Below are 20,983 nucleotides of genomic sequence, written 5' to 3'. Positions count from 1 at the left end.
GAGGCTGCAGGCTATAATATTTCCCAGCTTTTGTAGCTACAAATTGGGTTTGTGGTTGTTAAAGTGCACATAGGCAGGAATGAGTGTGTGCATACTCAGACATATTTGTCAAACTTTCTCTGTTGGGATGATGACTCGGGAAAAGCGAGGGCATTTTGGATGATTTGTGTGCACTTCTCACCTGAAGCTTGCTTCTGTCACTGAGGCGGCTTGGTGGAATTGATCTTTACTCTCCTTGAATCTCTCAAAATTCTACAGAGATTTTTGCCAAAACAACAAAAAGAGACAGAAAGAAAATGATTGTTAGTCAGATTATTAGAGAGATGCATTTGTTTGTCTTTTGAACAGGCAGAAGGGAAATAAACACATCACATTTTTTTTTGTTGATTTGCGCAGAGAGAACCCCTGAAGTGGAATGTTTGCCCAGTAAACAACATTAATAACATATCAGATGAAATATTCACACTTTTTAAAAACAACTCACATTTTTTTATCTTATAATTCCCTTGCTTTTGCTCATTTCCACCTTTTATTTTGTTTCCTTGAAATTTTCTTTTGCTCATCTACAGCTGCTTTCTTTTATCTCTCTCTATTCCATTTTCCCTCATTCCAGGCTACAGACCAAAACAACTCAACTTAATAGCATTTCTTTATCATAAAACTAACAGAATGTTGAAGATTTCTACATGCAACCTGAATAAGACTTAGCAATTCCAGTCCCTTGCTGTAAAACTAAATCTCGGCACTGATAAGCTGCATTACTCATACATTTTTATTCTTTTTTGTAGAAAAATCAAGATTTCTGCCTTTGCAGTCTGTCTGGTGAGGACCAAAAGTTGTGCATGCCGGCAGTGGTATTATGAAAAAACAATCAGCTAATCCACAACAACTGCAGCCTCTCCTCTGCAGATCCCCCGAGCTTAGGCCTTTCAACACGCAGCATCCCCCCAAATATTTACCCAGCAAACTGCACCATCTTGGAAAGAAAAATGTGGAGGAAAAATAAAACTGAAAGCACTGCAAGGCAGGTAGTATAAAAAAAGAGGAGAAAAAGTAAAAGCTATGGGTATAAATTGAATTAATAAATGCAATATGTGAAAATATTAATGAAAAAAATCATGTAAAATAAAGAGATTCCTGTTTTGGTAAAAGATTACAATGTTTTATGGCGGAGATTATATTAAATAAACTTCACCAGGTTTTAACTATAGGCAGACCTGAGTTGATTCATGTAAATCATTCATAGATGTCCTTCTTGGTTTTAAGTTACTCCAGGAGCACCTCAGGGCTCCGTGCTCAGACTACTTTTGTTGTTGATTATACATGCTCCTTCAGAACAGAACCACAAGGAAGTACAGTGTGAATTTTCACCATTATTCGACACAGAGCTGCATCTGTGTGTTAAGTAACTAGATATTTGATAATGTACTAAACAGACGCCTGTCTAAAGCAGTTGAAGGTCTGCACCACAAGTACATTTTTATTTTCCGAGGCTTTTATCTCTTGATTTTACTGAGTTTCTTCAGTTGGTTTTATGTTTTGTATGGTTTTAAGGTTGATTTTTATTGCACAGCGCTTTGTGATTTTATGTCTGTGAAAAGCGCTTTATAAATAAACTTTACTTACTTGGTCCAAACATTGATACTAAGGATCCTACGCTCCAAACACCTACATCAATTTCAGGCCATGACATAAGAAAAAAAAGCAATAAATGAAATGTTTGTGGTCTTTAAGAGTCTTCTGCAGATGTAGCATTGTGTCTTTCTCTGGACACTTATTGTAGTTTTGTTTTTCCATCCTGGCCTTGATTAAGATCTTTTTCAGTAAATTTCTTAATCCCGTTTCTTGTTTTGCACTTTGAAGTGCTACAAACCAGTTACAATGTAGCTGCATGAAATGTCAATACAACTCAATTAGCTCTATCTATTCATGGTTCAGTATTGGCAGATTCGCAGACTTTTCTGTGGAACATAACTTTAAATTATCAGGAAAAATTTTGCCTATTTGTTTTTTTCAGAAAGCATATCTAAAATATTCAAGAGCAAATGCAGCATGGGAAGCTGAATTACCTAGCATTTAGCTAAATGCTAACTTGCTAACTTGGCTAAATGACACTAGCATTTAGCCAAGTTAGAGGCACTCAAATGTTTTGATCAATAAAATGCTTAAAACTAGAAATGTTTCCTAGATCTAAATCTTTGTTCCCTTGATGCATCGACTAAAAATAATATTCCACCTGCACCCCATTATTGTCTAATTTAAGCATAACATTTAACCATTATACTGTAAGTAGTGTGAAATGTCTGTTCATGTATTTTTTTGCTTCTTTTACCCCTACAAACAAACTAATAAACTCCACCCTTTACTCCTTTCTAAAGTGTCATTGTTCTCCTGTACGATGTATTTAAACACTAAAGCATTTAGCATTGCAGCAGCCCCATAAGGGTATTTTATCCATTTCCCTTTCAAACTCCAGACTACGTGACAGTGTTGCGGTTTTTGACGCGCTTTGGGGAAAAACAAAAAGACGCTAATAAGTGGAGCATCTTAAAAAGACTGATTAACAGCTAAGACTTCTTAAAAAGGAGGGAAATTCAAAGGCGTGGAATATTATAAACAAGTACGTAGAGCCAGAGAAGAACAAAACTGACACAGGGAGTCAAGAAGCTCGTTAGATGTGAAAAGGTGGAAGCAGCTGTACTTTGCATTCATCAGCCATCAATAGCCAAACAGATTTCTGCTTCCCCACTGATTATGATTGCAAGCAATAATTTTCACCAGCTGTCTACACATGTTTGCAACCAACCTACACCTACAGGAGCACGCCTCTGAAATATTATACATGGGGAAATTCGGCGTGGATCCCCCAGTTTCTAAACCAATTAGACATATTTGTTTCTTCGGTTAATTTCTAATAATGTTAGGAATTCATCAAAAATTGCTGCAATTACTGTAGAAAGGCATACCAGTCAAACAAAATAAAGACCGTCACACAGGTAACAGAGAGGAATACTAATGAGGTTCCTAATATAAAAGCTTATGGAAGAACAAAAACCAATAAATGAACAGATTTGTGATGAAACCTGGGAGAAAACTTCAGATTGAACAAATTATGCTCTTCAGGCAGATCCAAAAACTCTCAAGGTCTCATTTCTCTCACTCTCCTGTCTGTGTTCCTCCTCCATCTCTCCCTCTCATATACAGTACATATGCAGACATTCTTTGATCTTTCGGAAACAGTTCTAAAGGTGTGCAGAGGCTTTTAACCCCCTCACACCCTCCTTTTCTCTGCTTGACCTGACTGCAGCAGCAGCGCTCACTGAACAACACAAAATGAGTTTTTCACTTCGACCCTGGCCTCTACTGTACATGGGCTGATGTTTGCACACACTATGTCTTTGTGTCATTATGTTGTTTTGCGTCCTGCGCGATATGCTTGCACTGTGTTATCAAAAGTACTGTAGCTATTCAAGGTCATGTAAACATCTGCACTCATCAAGCAACATTTCAGCAACTCGGTCCATTCATGTGTCTAGGCTTGGTGAAAACAAGTTGCTGATGCTCAAAGGGAGCATCAGAATGGGGAAGAGGGCTTGAAAGCTTCTTCTTCCTACTATCCCTTTGGACGTCATGCCACGCTCTTCAGAAAGCCATGATGGCGTCAAAACAGCTTTTGATACTGTTTGATACCATAAATATTGTCATAGCGCGCTGCGCGGTTTACTATTTGGTTTACAAACCAAACTTGTCATTTTATTGTAAACCTTTTGATGAGGAAAGCTACGCCGATGGATAGCAGCCATCAGGACTGGCAGCCCTCTGTGTAATCAGATTTACACTGAACATTTTTACTAGGTAAGGAGATTACTAGTAAAATCTCCTTACTTACTTCCTTAGTAACTAAAGTAAGCACTCAAATATTGCCTTATGGAGAAGGTACAGGTCTAATCATTAGTAACCATGGAGAAAACGGCCCACTAACAAGTAGTCTACTATGTACGGAAAAGACTGATCAGGATCTAGAGTTTAGTATGCTTTTAAAGGGCCAGTATTATATAAAATGAACTTTTCTGACATTTACATCACATTATAAAGTTATTCCCTCATCATAAACATACCTGGAGTGTTGAAATCTTAATCTCCATGGCAACCATTCAGCTGTGCAAAACGTTTGGGTGGACCTAAGTCCACAATTGTAAACCTTTGATTTGATGAAATCAACAACAACACTGCAGACTTGAAGCACCCAGAAGAGGAAGTTTTGGAAAAACTCTGTCACCTGGCCGACACGACATGATCCCTGCAGCTGCTGCACCGACTAACAGATGCTGAGATGAAGAGATAACAGTGTTATTCACTTTCCATCATGGTCATAACGTTATGCCTGAACGGTGTGTGTAAGTGCATCACAAGGTAGCAGACAAAATTGGGAAAGGTATTTTTCGTACAAATTCACATTAGCATCAAAATAATTTTCAAGTGCTTTTATTGTCTCTCAGCACCTTCTTCTGGACTCTTCAGACTTTAATAAAGGCTGCTGCAGAGACTTCACTGTGGGTGTTTACCACCGTTTGAGGAATGCACAAGTACTTCTTTAGCCCAGGACAAAATAATGAGGCAACAGGAATGTCAGCAGCAGCTCTGCAATGTTTAGTACCATTAACTTATTATGAAACTCATATCTTCATCTCCAGATGGGGTGCAGCCTCGGTGGAAACGCTGCTAACAAGCTAAAGTAATAAGCAGATCCGAAGCTTTCGGTGCAGCATATTGAGCAGATAGCTTTTTACGGGATGAAAGCGTTCAACTTTGACTTGGTGTGCATAAGGCCCAGAGTGGGTGCATTTCCATAAGAAAGTGCAGCACAGCAGAAAAGTCAAGTTTTAATATGGTGCTTTGGAGGGGGAGTGCGGGGAACTCGAGGTATTGATCAAAAGGCCAGAATGTCTCCATCTTGTCGGGATCACACAATATCTGCAATATGTCATCAGTATATGCATAAATATACACATTCACATGAGGATGTGCACTAAATTTTCAATTTTGCGTGGGAGGATAAGCTGCCAAAATGTATATCTCTTCGTTTTATAATGAAGACATGATTTAAGGTTAGCATACGACGTCTGCTGGAACAGAATGGTAGTTAATACAACAACCTCCCAAATGTTGGAAGCTCAACAATAAGGAAGTGTCTGCACCTTTCCATGCAGGAATCCCCACCAGCCCCCTCGCTGCCTGGTCACAAATAAAAGGAGTGCCACTGCGTTTGATTTGGAAGAAAGCAGTGGATGTGTGTTTAGTGTGCAGATATTTCCAGTGCTCTTCGAAGAGGCCTTCCTGACAGCCTGTCAAGCAACCTGTCAGACTTGGAGGAGGATTATTATCTCTTTCTGTACGCTCTATTTCCACAAGATTCAAAATACGCTCCATTATGACAGGAGTGTGTGCGAAAGAGTCAGAAAGACAGCAAGACCACCAGTGAGAGAAACAGGAGAGAAAAAAAGGAGGAATTAGATATTAAATGGTGGGGCCTGGAAGTTAGAAAATGTCAACCCCTCATAAAAACACCAGTGCACGAGAAAATTAGGAGTAAGAAATTTAAAACAGACATGCTTTTATCTGATTGGTAATCCAAGACAGACCTCTATAGCTCAACAGTAGGGCTGTTGTAAATGATTATTTTAGTAATCAAGTCATCTATTGATTATTCTGATGATTATTTAAAAAATAATAATAAAATGAAACATTGGTAAATACTGCCATAATAGCAGTATTAATATTGGATGTCAATATCAGCCCAAATTTTCCATATTTTTGCATCCCTAACAATTACTTTTTTGTAGCTTAGAAAACTGACCTGCAGTAATAACAGCTCATTTTTTAAAACAACCTACAAGAAATTACGCAAAAATTTGAAATTGTATTAAATTTAATAATAAAAAGAAGAAAGCAGCAGCTCTTGGAGAAAGGCTGTTGTGTTCCGCGCATCACACCAGATGCTTTAAGGAAGCCTCTCCGTCCCCAACATGACAAACTGGACACGTCCACGGGAAAGGCGACATCTGGTCCCTCTGCATTGTGCCAACAGCCAGCAATCTTCAGCAACTCATTGACGGTGCAACAATCAGTTATCCGGTCGAAACACTTGGCACTGAATATTAAAACATAATTTAACAAAGATTCGAGGCAGATAATTTGCCTCGAGAAATTGTAATAATCGAGGTAGTCGATGAATTACAGCCCTACTCAAGAGTGGCTGAAAGTACCATTTCATCCCTAACTTGTTTCATTCCCAACTTTTTGTAATCTGTGAATTGGCTAACATTAAAATATAATCAATACAAAAAAATTTGAAGTGGTGTTAAAATCCATATAAATGTAGGCATTTTCATCTTGCAGGTTCTCACCAGGTAAAACATGACTGTTAGCTTTATTGGTTACTCTAAATTTCCCTAAGGAACAGATACATGTGTGCACGGCTGTTTGTCGTGGTGTTGCCATGATGCAATGTGACGGACTGCCAACCTGTCCAGTGTGGACACTGACTCTCGATCAATTACCACTGGAGACGGGCGCCAGCCCGCCCTGCAGCAGATACATGGACTGGAATCAATTTCTTACTTTTTTTGGGGTAGTGAAACCATTGTCATACTATATATATTTTATCTTTATCAGAAAAAGTCCCATGCCTGCAATGCAACCATCAGTACAGAGCACACACTGTCTTTGATTATATTAGTACAGATTTTACATTGTTTTCAACCCGAGCTGATATATTTTAAATAAAATGAAAATGCTTTCACCATGAAGTGTCCAGGACCGACTGGGCTGCATTTTGAGCGAAGGAATCCATGACTGCAAACAAACTGAGCGCTCAGAGCGATACATGAATCTGCCCATACTGTACATGTGCACCTGAGTACACAGTATTTAGGCAAATAACATCTCACTCCATCTTAACACACACAGCCACACAGAGAGGTCTGTCTGCAAACATCCTGAGCTCCATGGCAAACACAGCTTGTGCCACCCGTATGCCAGCCTGCCAGCCAATGGCTCGCACTCTAAATCCAACCTGTTACTAATGAGATGAACACAAATAGCCGCCCGCATGATACCAAAGACCTGCATGTGACTCTGCCTTTGCATAAGCATGGATGTGGCAAAAGGAGGAAATATTTCTTTGAGTTTTTCCACACCTTATCAAGCCACAGTGATTTGTGGTCTGTGTTTTCCACACCACCAGCTGCTCTACAAAACTTTACCAAAACATTTTTTAGAAATTGCCTTGTTTCTATTACGTAAATGTATTTTGGTAATTTCAATTTTGCAATTTTATGGTTAATGAAAACACAGCTTATGTTGCCTCTAGATTTAACAGTTACCCAAATACAGTTTTAAAACCACATAAAGTCCTTGATGCTTTATGTATTTTAGGGAGTTTTCACACGATAATCCAGTAGACTCGGTTCAGTGGGGAGCCAAAATTGGAACATTTGTTACATTTTTAAGTTGGTGTAGTTCTCTTTCACGCTGCACTGTCAAATGATCCAAACCCTTTGAAAAACCTGTTCACCTCCTCTCCTGTGGTGGCGCTGCAACAAGAACCACTGAAGGAAACAACACAAAAATCTCTGAACAAGACACTGAGCGCAACTTCCTTCCTCACAAAATGTAAACAGAAATGAAGTGGAGTCAGATTTTAGCAGTTGTAGGATTTCTCTTTTGTCTGTAGTAAAAGACCAGCCATCCCTCCCTGCAGTGCGAGACTAGTGCATTTATTTTGGCTCTAGTGACCCACAATGCCTTGTGCTGTAGTTTGCTTCCTGCTTTTGGAGCGATCTCCAGTCCGTTTGCTTACACATATGTATACAAACTGCACCAGGGTTCACTTCAGCCAAACCAAGACCAAGTAGTTTGCTTTTTCAGTCCTCATCAGAGTTCGATAGTGCATTCACTCCTCTCCAAACGAACCAGACTTTCTAAGCAAACCAACCTGAATTCAATTAATGTGGACTAAACAGGGCTGGTGCAAATGCACCCTTATTCTAAGGTAACTACAAAAATTAACTGGTGTACTGAAGTTAAGGAGTCTGCCCAAAGACAGCTGGCTGATTAGAACACAGACACAGATTAGAACATTTACACTGGATGCTGAACAGGCCTGAATTAACCAGGGTAAACAGAACACAATACTTAGGTTTTAAACATAATGTCCTTTAAAGGTCTTTTCTATTTGAGAAATGGAAGACAGCTTTCCCCGGAGAGCACCTTGTAAAGGTTCTCCGCATGGTGCCTGGTGAGACTGAGACTTGACTTGAAACTGCACCTTTTCTACCTGGCAAATGTCAAACGGAAGATGAAAGGAAATGGAAGGTCTTGTAAAGGCTCTCCGGAGATGCTCCGGCTGGCTTCAATCTCTGCTGCCTGTTGAATCGCACCGGAAAGGCCTCAGGGAGTCACTTCTTCTATGTAATGTTTAGTTGGGAACCTATTTTGATGAACAAGCTTGTTTAAACGTTCTCTACAGTAGTTTTTCACGTTGGGGGGCAGGGGGAACGTTTCAGACCATTTTATTTATCGCTTTAGTTTTCTTTGCTGCACAAAATCATCTTTAATGGAGATAAAGCTTATTATTATGCATGCTGTGGAGCAACCTGCTGGTGTAGCTTATAGCTCAACATTCCCACTGGGAAGGCTACAAGCAATGCATCAGATGTTTTGTCATGATAATGCTGTAGAGAAAATTTGCATGAATCCTTTAAATCATTACACATGCAAGTACGTTTGCACACAGAAATGCAAAAAGCCTGTTTGACCTTGGGTTTATGTGACTACAGTTGATCATGCATCTGTTGGAATGTGCACATGTGAAACAGCTCTTCCTGTCCAGATTTTCGGTGTTCTTCTGAGGTTTGCTGCTTAGCACAGCAGGCCGGGGCTTCTGTGAACGCTTCTGAACGAGGCAGGTTTCTGCAGGTCTGTGAAACATGTGCGGCTCGTGTGAATGTCGTACCCTCTGCTCCAGCTGAGCCAGCTGCTCCTTGTAGAAGGCATCCAGCGCTTTCAGCTGCGAGTCTTTCTTCTGGAGCTGCTGAGCCTGCAAGCGAAATACACACAGAGACAGAGCGGTCGGCTGAAAAGGCATCGGAAAAGGTCATGTGGGTATCATGCGGTTAGTTCAAAACACAATAAAGTTTTGTTTTGATTTCATTTATTTTGTCCTTATCTGCATTTTTTTACTGGATAATGAATCTGTTGTTTTGCAGATTTAATATTCAATAAATTATTGTTAGAAACATAGTGTAACGCTGGAATACAATTTCACGACTCCCAATTGTTCTTTTTTAATAAGTATTTTTCTAAATCAAACAATTTAACTTTATAAAGATGCTAAAACACTGTGCAATGATTGAAGGCTGGAAGACGGTTGATTTTGTGTCTGCTGAACCATTAACGCGTTGATCATATCCTGTCATTAATCTGCTGAAACACCCCAGGACAACCATTTCAGCTTTCTGACAGAATCCATCAAATTTTTATTATTTATTCGAAGGTTTCATGTTTGCATGCATTAACAAACCTTTGAAAGAAAATCAGGCCATAGATCATAGATCCTTCACTGATGTGGTTTTTCTACACACTAACACTGCCTGCTCCAGAACAATGATGATGATAGGACAGAATTACAGTAGACTGACTATTATAATAGTTCAAACCCCAAATAAACTGATGGACATTAATACCCAGCGTGGAAACTGTCCTAGAACTACAGCAGAAATGAACATGGATGGTCTTCCTTGTCATCCACTCTTAAAAATGAAGAAAATGTGTGTAAATCCAGGTTGATAGAGGCAGCCGTGTTGCATGAAGCAGTAACACCAAGAAGGTCAGCCTGCAAAGTCATTTATATTCATCTCCGTGGCAACTACCAGGACAAAGAGACGTAACTGCACCGTTCACAAGCCTCAACAGCTGATCTAGCAGCTTCCTAAGATAGCATCACTTGATAGACACAGCTATCTAGATGTGATATGGTAGGAAAATCTGACAAGGTAGAAGAAATGTCATAAGTATGTTTCTACCTTTACGGCTATAGTTTTAGCATCAAGCCAAAGCATCAAGAGACTTTCAGTGAGGGAAATCCATGTAATATCCTGTATTAAATGTTTCATATTCACTGCTGGCCTTTACGGTAAAAGAATATGGTTTGAATACCAGTGTGGTCTGTGTCCTGGCAGATCTTTATGCACAGCAGCGGATTAACACTGGATTGTTTCCTTTCATGTCACTGCTGGTTTTAAAAATTATACTTCAACGTCCCTTAAAAAAATCATTTACTTGCAAGAATGCACTTTTTATTTCCATCCAGCATTTTGTTGAATTCAAGGTCCCCAACAGATTATGTATGGTCAATGACTTCTCAGAGGTTGGACTCTACAGCATGGCCGCACGCTGGAAATCCACACACCACAAAGGGAGAAAAAAGCCGTAACCTTCAAATCAAAAGTTTGCTTTTTCTGCTTCCGTCTCTATCGGTCAGCGTATCTCTACACATCTATTTCGTGCGCTCTAGTGGTGGATGCGTGCCACAATCACCCTGTTGCGCTGAAAAGGAACACATAGATTCACAAAAGCAAGCACATCTGCAAAAGAATGCTGATAAACATTCAACAAGCATGCAGGACACTTGACAAGGAAGGGAAAATTCGATTTTTTAAAGAAGAGTCCTTAATGTACACATGCAATATGGAGACATACTTGGAAATGTTGCACGAAGCCATGAAAAGAGAGCAAGGTCAAACAAAATAAGCAAGAAAGATGGATAGGAAGAAATAAAAGCAGCGAGGGGCTTCATTTGATTCCAAAAACTGATCAGTTATTAAGTGAATTTTACCCAAATATGCTCCAAATTCTAGATACTTTACTCCTCTAGATGTCCAGAAGGATTTTCATTCCAACAGAAATCATTAACAATTACTACAATCAGCGTATTATGAAAAGCAGTTTCTTTGTTTATTTTTCCTGTCTAGCCCCCCTACATGTTGAAGAGGACGATGAGAAACAAAAGAAGACTGAGGCAAAGATGAAAAGGCCAACAGTGCAGGACTGTCATGAAGCTTACCATGGCCTCCATCTCATCTGCAGACTACAAACGGTGGCAGAGAAAGAGCAAAGAAGAGGAGTGAGAGGGAGCTGCCTGCCACACATTTCAGCTTTTGGGTTGTGCATATTAAATACAATACAAGGGAAATTAGTATAACAGACCATACAATCTGGAATATTTATCCAGACGTGTGCTGGAGAAATATTCTAGTGTTCTTATTAATGGGGTAGTTGGCATGACAGGGACGTCCAGTTGATTTACTGATTAATGTTTGACTAATTTTGAGCACTTATTGATGGTTTGAAAGGGTTTGAACTTTCATCCCAAGACAGTTAGGCCATCTTCAGGCATTTGCAATGCGTCATTTTAACCCAGTTTATCCAGTTTCCATACATCACTGCTGACACACATACTTCATAGATGTGACAGAGCATAATGTTTCACAAAAAGCGTTCCACTGTTTTGCTCTAAAATCTGCAAAAGTCCCATTTTCAAACATGCCAACCTATTCAGCAAAATAGAAACCAGCTTTGGTCCTCCCATAAACTGGTTTTCCTGTTCTTACAGTGAGTGTGACAGGATCAGAAACAAAACGGGCTTTGGACATGTGTAAAGAATATCACATGGTAATTTCTGGCTATTATTGCATATGACTTTTTATTTTTTAGTTGAAAAAGTTGCTATTACAGAGGGGATTTACTGTGGAGCTTTTGTTGCTTTGCAAAACAATTTAACTCAGAGTTTCCACACGAGCCTCGCTGTACCTGCGTAGACAAAGCGCTGATTGTAGAAGAGAGCAGTTAAGGTGATTGCAATGAGGAAATCTATCTGAATTCTTTGATGTGTGTAAACAACATCAAATTGGGAGCTTTTGTTACACTGATTGTGATATATTTTACACTCCTTAAACATGCAAGACAAACGTTAGAAAAAAGAAAAAGTGAAATACATTTCATCACAATTCCATCAAAAGTTCAGACTTTAGTGCTTTATTATTGTTGTTTAATTTTTTAACACTTCGGCATGCTAGAAAAAGAAACCTTAATGCATTTTATTGCAAAATAATGTGATAAACCATTCCTGTGAAGTTGAAGGAAAAGGATATTCAAAATGTATATATACATATATAAAAATAAACTAAAAACTCTTGGTATGCATTTAATTTCTGCTCCATTTAATTCAATACCCATAATTAAGAGCCAATCGCCGATACAAATTCGGCCCACCTCAGTACAGGTGGTAGAGGTAGATAAAGTCTTTTTTATTTTTAATTAGGACAAAATTAATACACACAAATTAAATGTTTTTACATTGAAAAATATTAGGTGCAATACAAAATGTATTTCCTGACTATGGTTTGTTGACTCGTTTTTAATTTCACAGTAAAAAGGAACACAGCTACGCAAAAGCAAACTGTTGTGCATGTAAGTCTGATTTAATTCATTTATTTTAAATTTGTAAAAACGACCCAAATCATGTTACAAGAATGAACTATTTTCTTCATGTTTTGTTTTCCTCTCTGTCCCCCTCCCCCAAAATAATTTGCAAACTTGATGTCTTAATTTTAATGAAGCTAGAGTCCCAAACCCTTTTCAAGCTGATGACCTACAGTGATTCACACAACCCTTTGCAGGAAGAAAAAGTCTGACTACTTTTAAATTAAAAAAAATTGCATGCTTAGTTCACAGTTGTGCATTGAAAAAAAGGCCATTTAATTTTTTTCTTCATTAAAAGAAAACTTGGTTGCAAGTATTACTCACGTGACAACATTGGCCCAAAAATGGCCAATGTCCTCAGTTTGTCCAAATTCTCAAGAGAGTTGGGACGAGTTTGAACAATTACCTTCAAGTAGAACAAAAACAACAGACTTAAAACTAGGGGGCACTCATCCATTGGCCATAATTTCCTTAATTTTGGGTACAGATGAACAGACAATGCTTACATATGAAAACGATCTTGTCTACCTCTGCAAACGTCTGAAAATCAGCCACTGTCCCCTTTTGTTCTGTCAAGAGAGAACTGACTGACACAGCTGCCCACCGGGTCACACAGGTAGCAGTAGTCACCTCACTGTTGCTAAATTTGTGACTTTATGACTTTATTCAGCACAAAAAACATGCATCAGCCAAAATCACTTCTTTTAAAGATTACTGATTGGCCTTTGGTGCACCCCTATTTACAACCAGAATTACAATTTATAGTGACTTATGTCATGGCATTTTAATGTATTTTCATATCAAAGTCAAGACCTAATTGAAAATGGAAATGTGCAGCAAAGTCTCATTCCTATCAGACAGAGTTGGGATTATTTTGAAAAGAAAAATGGGCAAATCATCAGCACAATTACAGCTACATTCCACATAAAACCGTACCGTATAAATAGCTTTCTGAACAGTCCAGCGTTCCTACAAAGTCCATCATCAACACTGAATGCTTTGGGGGTCTTTTTTTTCTTTAACTTGTTTTCAATCACACCTGAAAACTCCATATAGAGGAAAACATAATAACTTCACAGCATCTCTTATACAGACAGCCTGTCACTGTTTGAAGTACCCTAACGTACTAAAAGTTGCACATCTGGTACTCTGAGGAAATTAATGCCAATCAATATTTAGAAAGCTCTAGTGTTACGGCGAACACAGTGGCACTGAAAGGCAGAGCTGAGCAACTGAGGTGAGGGCTGTCTACACGCACACCCCCACACACACCAACACACACACACACACACACACAGACCGAGATTCATCATCATTAACAAAGCTGATGAACGCCAAATCAAATCGGCGCCAATCGTTTGTGTTTCATAAACATAAGTGCGGCAAAGAGCAAGAGTGTTTCTGATGTTCGAGGCAGCTGCTGCAAGTTAAAACCGAGAAGAAGATCAAATTGCTTTTTTTGTTCATTTAAGGTGCTAGAAAAAGTATCTGTTTGGTGGGATTAGGCAGAAAAAGAGCAGATTTAATTAAGGCGGGGGGAGGGGGGGAATTAACAACTTCCCTTCCTATCTGCGTCCGTCTGTGTCGGTCCAGTTTTAATTTGCAGTCACAGAAGAAATTGCAAGTGAATCAGATGACTCCTCTTGTGTCCCTTCAGGGACCTGCAAGTCTGCGGTAGATAACGGCCGGCCAGGCGTAACTTTACACACAACGCATCACACCATGTAAGCACTCCAACGCACGGCGGAGGAGGACATCCTGGACTTGCATGCTCAAAGCCATGACGGCATATTAGGGCCACTTTACAGGACTTCAAAGAAATACATTTCTGCCAAAAAACTCAGAAATCGTCTAGAAAAAGCTACCAATTACCACATTATATCACAATGTGGTAATTATGGTACAATTATTACATTTTCTTGCAGTTGTTAGTGTATTTGCTGAGCTTCATACACCCAGACATATTTTATTTTATCTTATGATAGAAAAGAACAGAAAAAATGTAGTTAATACAATATTATGAATGTAACGGTGCAGAAAGATTGTAGTTCAAAACATTTTCAATATACTGTAAGAAAATCTAGCAAATATGTTTTCTTTTTCCTTTTTCTGTTACTTTACAGTGACAGAATTTATATATATATATATAATTCCCTTCTCACGCACCGCGGGTGGTTCGTATCCTCTGAGCTCGGGTCCTCTACCAGAGGCCTGGGAGCTTGAGGATTCTGCGCAGTATCTTGGCTGTGCCAAGGACTGCACATTTCTGGACTGAGATGTCTGATGTTGTTCCTGGGATCTGTTGTAGCCATTGGTCCAGTTTGGGGGTGACTGCCCCGAGGGCCCCGATGACCACAGACACCACTGTGGTCTTCACCTTCCAGGCCCTCTCCAGTTCCTCCCTGAGGCCCTGGTATTTCTCTAGTTTCTCGTGCTCCTTTTTCCTGATGTTGCAGTCGCTTGGTATTGCTACATCTACCACAACGGCTTTCCTCTGTTGTTTATCGACAATGTCTGGTTGGTTCGCCATTACCATTTTGTCTGTCTGGATCTGGAAGTCCCACAGGATCTTAGCTCTGGCGTTCTCCGCCACCTTTGGGGGTGTTTCCCACTTTGATCTCGGGGTTTCCAGTCCATATTCTGCACAGATGTTTCTGTACACTATGCCTGCAACTTGGTTATGTCGTTCCATGTACGCTTTCCCTGCCAGTGTCTTGCACCTATATATATACTTTTGATTTCACAATATTGTAAAATTTCAAACAGTGGTCTAAGTAGAGCTGGCTGGAGATTAGGATTGATTTAATCTTAATTATGGATATGGATAAGTGATTCAGGACAGTGGCTGAATGGACAGATTATTCAACAACACATCCAGTTGAGGAAAAAGTCAGTGTTGTTAAAGTATTTTTTAATGAGACTCAATCAACATTTGAGCATGAAGCATGTTTTTAATTCCCTTTGGAGTTGTTTTGATATACAGTATAGATAAATAGTGTTTTATCTTACTGCAACCCACTGAAGTGATAATCTAAAAAAAGGATAGGTTTCACAGCTCTCTTAACAACTCAGCTTTTAACTGTCCACAGAGAAATTTTAATCTTACTGAGTGATAGAGTGGGGTATTTGTTCATTTGAATGCTTTTTTTTTAGCTGCGATATCAAACTCATAATGAGCTTATTTTACTCAATCCAACCACAAAGCAAAGCAATTTGCTGAGATATTAAATCACAAAGCAGAACACACACAAACAAACAAAAAAAGTAGGATCCATTTTTGTTTTGCCTCAAACCACATCACAATTCATACCTCACACAGTCTTTACACAAGTAATCAGACTTGTCACACTGGGTACAAAATGACTTTTCTTGCTTGAATTTTCTTCTAAATTATTGAAAAATAAAGTCTCAGAGGTTGAGTACAAAAAAAAAACAGGGTAGAAAAAAATTATATTAAATTAAGGCGACAAATTATATAAGAAACGGAACAGCAAAGCAACTTCACGTTATTAACATGAAGTCTAATTAAATACAACAGCTAGTAGCCATGAGCTAAACAGCAGATTAGCTCAAAAATGCATTACCATATATCCTTCCCTCTTTAGGCTTCTTCTGCATATGAATCGATTCAGTGCACAGCTGGAGGTCTGAAGCATCTATTTAGAAGCCAGTGATGGGGAGGAAAATGTGTAAAAGTGTGAAACACAAAAATCAAGCGAGAGTGAGTGAAAGAAAGTCAGAATGAAAACGACGAAGGATAACGGGAGACATGTCTAACAGGTAATAAATATCAAACGGGGAAAAAAATGACAAAAGGAAGACAGAAAAAGAATTAGAATGAGACAGGGAGAGCATGTGGGAGCAGGATCTGTTAAAGCATCTGGCAGCTAAACTAAATCTGCTCACTTGTTACCTGGAAATATTCTGGTTTTATATTAAACAAGCCAAAAACTGCAAAGAATTACGGAGACCCCACAGTGGCCCCATGAGGAACACTTACCCTATGCAGCAAATAAACTAAAATCTATTAAAAAAGACTAAGCCTAACTAGTGAGCTGATAAATGATTAAAGGGTCAGTGGTATTTAAAATCACACTTTTTGGAACTTTACATGTTATAATACCTGGAGTGTTGCCTTGATTGTTTCATGCATTCCTGAGAAATACTTTCATCTCCATGGCAACCGTTCAGCTGCACAAAAAACCTGGGAGGACCAAGCAGCGCCGTCAAGGAAAAAGATCCTCCTCTGAGCTGCAGTTTCCAAGTTTCCGCCTGACAGTGCAGTCCTCCACCATGACTCCCCCACTCAGCTCCTTCAGACTAGCCAGCAGCAATTAGCAAACACCTGGCAGAGATGCATATCTGTTGAGGTCATTATAGGAGCTACTTCTCAGAGCAACACTTGTAAAAAGAGTCATGTTGTGATGACTCCCGGGAACCGGAGTTTTTAAAAAGGCAGAAGCCCAAAAAGTTAGATTTCTTTTAAGTCATACTTTATATATTTATATATACACACATACACTGCCCCTTTAGCAACACCATATTAAAAAAATACAGTCAAACATTATATCCAAATATATGACTAAACAATTACTATGCTTTTTTCAAAGTATGTGAATCCTCGGACAGATAGCAAGGGAATAATATTGGGGCATGTCCTTAATTAGATGTGGAAGGAGTCAGTGGGACGTGTGTCAGCGCTGCTTGATCATTCCTTGCTCCCCTTGATTTGGCTGCAGCTGTCTAAATGTCACGCCACCAGCTGCATGGCGGCGTGGCCCTAGCAACCTCTCTGAGATGTTGACATCAGTCTCCAGAGTCCTTGCCATGCAGTTTATTAACTGTGACATGATAACACCAGAGGAGGATTACCTGAACAGGTTTACCTATCTATAGGATTGGAGGTAAGTTGTGTACAGCAACTGTTCTAGTGCTTCACATTGTGTTTTGCCCAATGACAAACAATAAAAAAGAAATATAGAAATGCCATTAGACTGTAAATATTAAAACAAATCTATTTGTTGTTTCCAACAGACAAGGTATAATATCATAATTTTCATTACATAAAAGGAAAAAGGCTGCAATGCTTCCATTAAATTATACTAAGGCATTAAGGAAGGTGCAAAGCTTGCACCAGAAAGTGTCCCTACTAGGCCGATTTCATTGTTTTCCAAGACTTGTTGTCTACTGGGGGTAGAAAAGCACAGAGAAATTAGCTGGTGACTAGCCTAGCTATTGTGTTTCTGTGCAATTCCACTTGATTCAAATCTCACTTCACAGCACAGTCTGGGATTTCTGGATTTCTTAGGTAGAATTTTAACCAAGCCAAACAGCAAACTGGAGATGACAACAGCAACGTTGATTTTCTACGCTGTTTTGTTGTCTGCCTGTTGCTTTAGCAATGGCAGTGGAGGAAGTGAAAGAAGCCATCGGTCTGTGTTGGTCACGCTTCCTGATACTGAATTAACATTAGCAGCCATTAACATTAGCAGCCACCTCGTTCAGAGCGACACTGCTCTCCTGGAGTGGAGAATGGTTGTTTACAGTGAGGGAATATCCTTTAAGCTTCATAGGGTTGAACCTGCACATAACATACATCACGGGCAAACGTTAGGGACTGGGTGAAGTTTCTCAGTAGCAGCAAAAGCCCCAGGCCGTCTGAACAAAGCAAATAGTGTAGAACGAGGAGCTGGTTTCACCAGGCAGGTTGGTGCCCTGAAATTGATGATTTTCATCTAAATAATTCCTGAATGTTGACTGTTCAGTTACAAAGCTCTACAATCTGATGATCTTTTCCAATTGGCAAACTCTCAATACCTAAGCTCTACCAGATTTTGCTGATAACACTGTTCTGTGAGGATGCATTTACTGAGGGAAGAAGACAGAAAGTTGCCTGTTTAAAAAATTAAGTCACTTTTAAATAATAGAATACTGCATTTTCTGTGACTTGCGGAGACAGATCAAGACATTTTGAGGAGACAACAGGAAGGATGAAAAGAGTACAGCCACATTGCTCTGTTTTATGCTTTGGAGCTTCAAACCTCAGTCACTGAATAACAGGGATTGGAAATGCTGGAAGTCTTTCAAAAGAGAAAACAAAATCTCAAATTTAGGATAAATATCTACATTCACCTGAAATTGCAATTTTAGTGACACTCCAGACAGGGTGGAATATTAAGTCTGTAATCTCTTTGTCTTTGTTTAAAACAGCAGAAACCTTGTTATGCAGCAACTGCTCCCTCAAAACTTGACATGGTCAAAAATTTAAGCATTTCTATTAATAAATAACACAATAAGACTGAGATTCATTTGGCAATTTGGTTAAGGTCTTGTGAGCTGTTTTCAGCAAGAGTTTTTGGCCTTTTTTAAAATAAAAGACCATAACTAAAAATACAAACATAAGGAATTTAGAAAGGCAAAACCAATCTTTTTGCAGAAAGTCATATCTACAACAGGCATACTATACAGCAGTTTTGAGATTGAGCTGTAGGGACAACAGATGGTGGATGGTTGAGTTGTTAGTCTGCGTGTCTGCCGGGTACATGCCACAATGATATCAGCTACGGAGGGCCAAATACCAGATCCAGTCCAGAAGGAACTGATGACGAAAGCGTCAGTACGTTAATGTTAAACTGTCCAACGGATCATCAGCACATCGCATGGCCACAGAACGCTAATGTTTTTGGCTCGCGAGTATGGCATGGGACAGACACGTATTAATATACACCAATAAATCTCCCTCTTCCCCTGTGGCTAGTTTGTGTGCTGTGATGCCATCTGATAGCAGCGGCAGTCTGTTCTCCCACTGCATCTTTCTGCCCCACTATCTATTTACTCGGCTGCGTTTATTTAACACATAGCTCCCGGCGAGGCAGTGAATTAGCACTCAATAATAATCGAACTGATAATTACAGCCAGGCAGCTACACAGAAAACACAGAGGGATAAAATGGGCCACCGGCCTCTTCTCCTCCTCCTTCCTTTCTGCTCCTCCTCCTATTCATCCGTACGGTTCCTGTCTTTAACTGCTCTTCGTCTGCAGAGATGAAGCACACAATGACACAAACATATAGACAAGTAAAACATGCACGCTTTCTTTAAGTTCACGTTCTGAAAATAAAAACTGAACCATGAAGAGTTATCTTTCAAAAATGTTGTTTTTTTTATATATATATAATATGCCAACTTAAAACATAAACCAAGATCAAAATTCCCCTGCTGTCTGCCTTCCTTTTCTACTTTTCAGGTCGTCTCACCTCCCTATCAGATGTTGCAGTTGTAGAAAACGAGCTTTTGTGCACACAGTCACCCTAATGGCTTTACATGCAAACCCATGTCAGCTTCTGCAGATTACAATTACTGATACAACAGTAAGCTTATCTGCTACCTCAGCCTTCTTCACCTCCTCCTCTTCCTCCTCGTCCATCCAGCCAGTCATTCACCTTCTTTACACTATTTGCTTCAATGCCACTGCTGCCATCTCGTCTTTCAGCCTCAACATTTCCCTTCCTTCCCCAAGTCTTATCAGGCTCCTTTTCTCCTCTTTATCACACTTGACTTTTCGTACATATTTTTCCTCCCAATTATATGCCTATAAGTATGTGCTATCTGTTTCAGTTCCGTCTAAGCTACCCTTAAGAAGAAAAAAAGATTAGTTGTGCAACCAAATCCTTGGCTTAAATGGACATGGCAGCAAAATCAGCAAAATCGGTCAATCGAGATCCTTTCTGTGGGCTGTTCTCAGAAATGCCTGGCACAACAATCCTGAATCAGTATGTTGAAATGGGCCTGGAAAAATCTGCATTATTTTAAGGGGCGAGTAACTATTATGTAATTAGATGTAATGATGCATCACTAGACGAGATATTAGGTTTTTAAGAACAAAGCAAGATGAGATTTTAGCGATATTTTGGTAGAAATCTAAGAAACCTCAAGATGGAAGATTTTTACAAATACGGGTCTCTGAGTTTTAACTAATCTATAATCAGGATGAAATACTCTACAGGAGGTCCAAATGCCAAAAATAAAAAGGACTGAAGTTCTCCCTTTTTTCCAATATATTGGTTTTCAAAAATATATTTTTTGGCTTTGTAAATGTCAAAGTGTGTTTTCAAGAATTTTTATTCCATCTAGAATTATCTAATTATCCAGTTCTGGTTTCACAATGTAAAAAATCATTATGATTTTCAACCTAAAATGATTAAAAATGTTCCATAAAAACTAATCCTTCAGATTAGCACCAGTAAGCTGGGGCAGATGCTAACTCTTGTGCCATTAGCAGATACCAACCAGCTAGTTGATGTGTCAAAATTGTCCTTTCAAATTCATTAATATCAATATTATGACACTTGTGGTGAAATTAGGCATGGGTCATTTAATGCTATCAAGATACGACGTCTTTAAATATTTCAATGTCAAAATGTCCAAACTCTTCTGTCATG

The 20,983-nt window shown here is 39.2% G+C and overlaps 1 protein-coding gene across 3 annotated transcripts in view; it reads right to left on the bottom strand.

Annotated features, from left to right (window-relative positions):
* The window catches only part of LOC114143853 (MICOS complex subunit mic25a-like), a 71,814-nt gene that overhangs the window by 38,362 nt on the left and 12,469 nt on the right, over window positions 1-20,983 (bottom strand). For 2 of the 3 annotated variants that reach the window (XM_028016213.1, XM_028016229.1), the window contains exons 5-7: window positions 11,126-11,149; window positions 9,017-9,100; window positions 182-252 (exon numbers count right to left, since the gene is read on the bottom strand). In XM_028016213.1, the coding sequence (XP_027872014.1) occupies window positions 182-252; window positions 9,017-9,100; window positions 11,126-11,149 (179 nt within the window). The remainder of the gene's footprint in view (window positions 1-181; window positions 253-9,016; window positions 9,101-11,125; window positions 11,150-20,983) is intronic. The other variant, XM_028016221.1, reaches the window with a different exon arrangement.

This window comes from Xiphophorus couchianus, chromosome 1, assembly GCF_001444195.1.
Source record: "Xiphophorus couchianus chromosome 1, X_couchianus-1.0, whole genome shotgun sequence".
In the NCBI taxonomy this organism is placed as follows: Eukaryota; Metazoa; Chordata; class Actinopteri; order Cyprinodontiformes; family Poeciliidae; genus Xiphophorus; species Xiphophorus couchianus.
The sequence above is the reverse complement of the archived record's forward strand: the minus strand, read 5'-3'. Positions and strand labels throughout refer to the sequence as shown.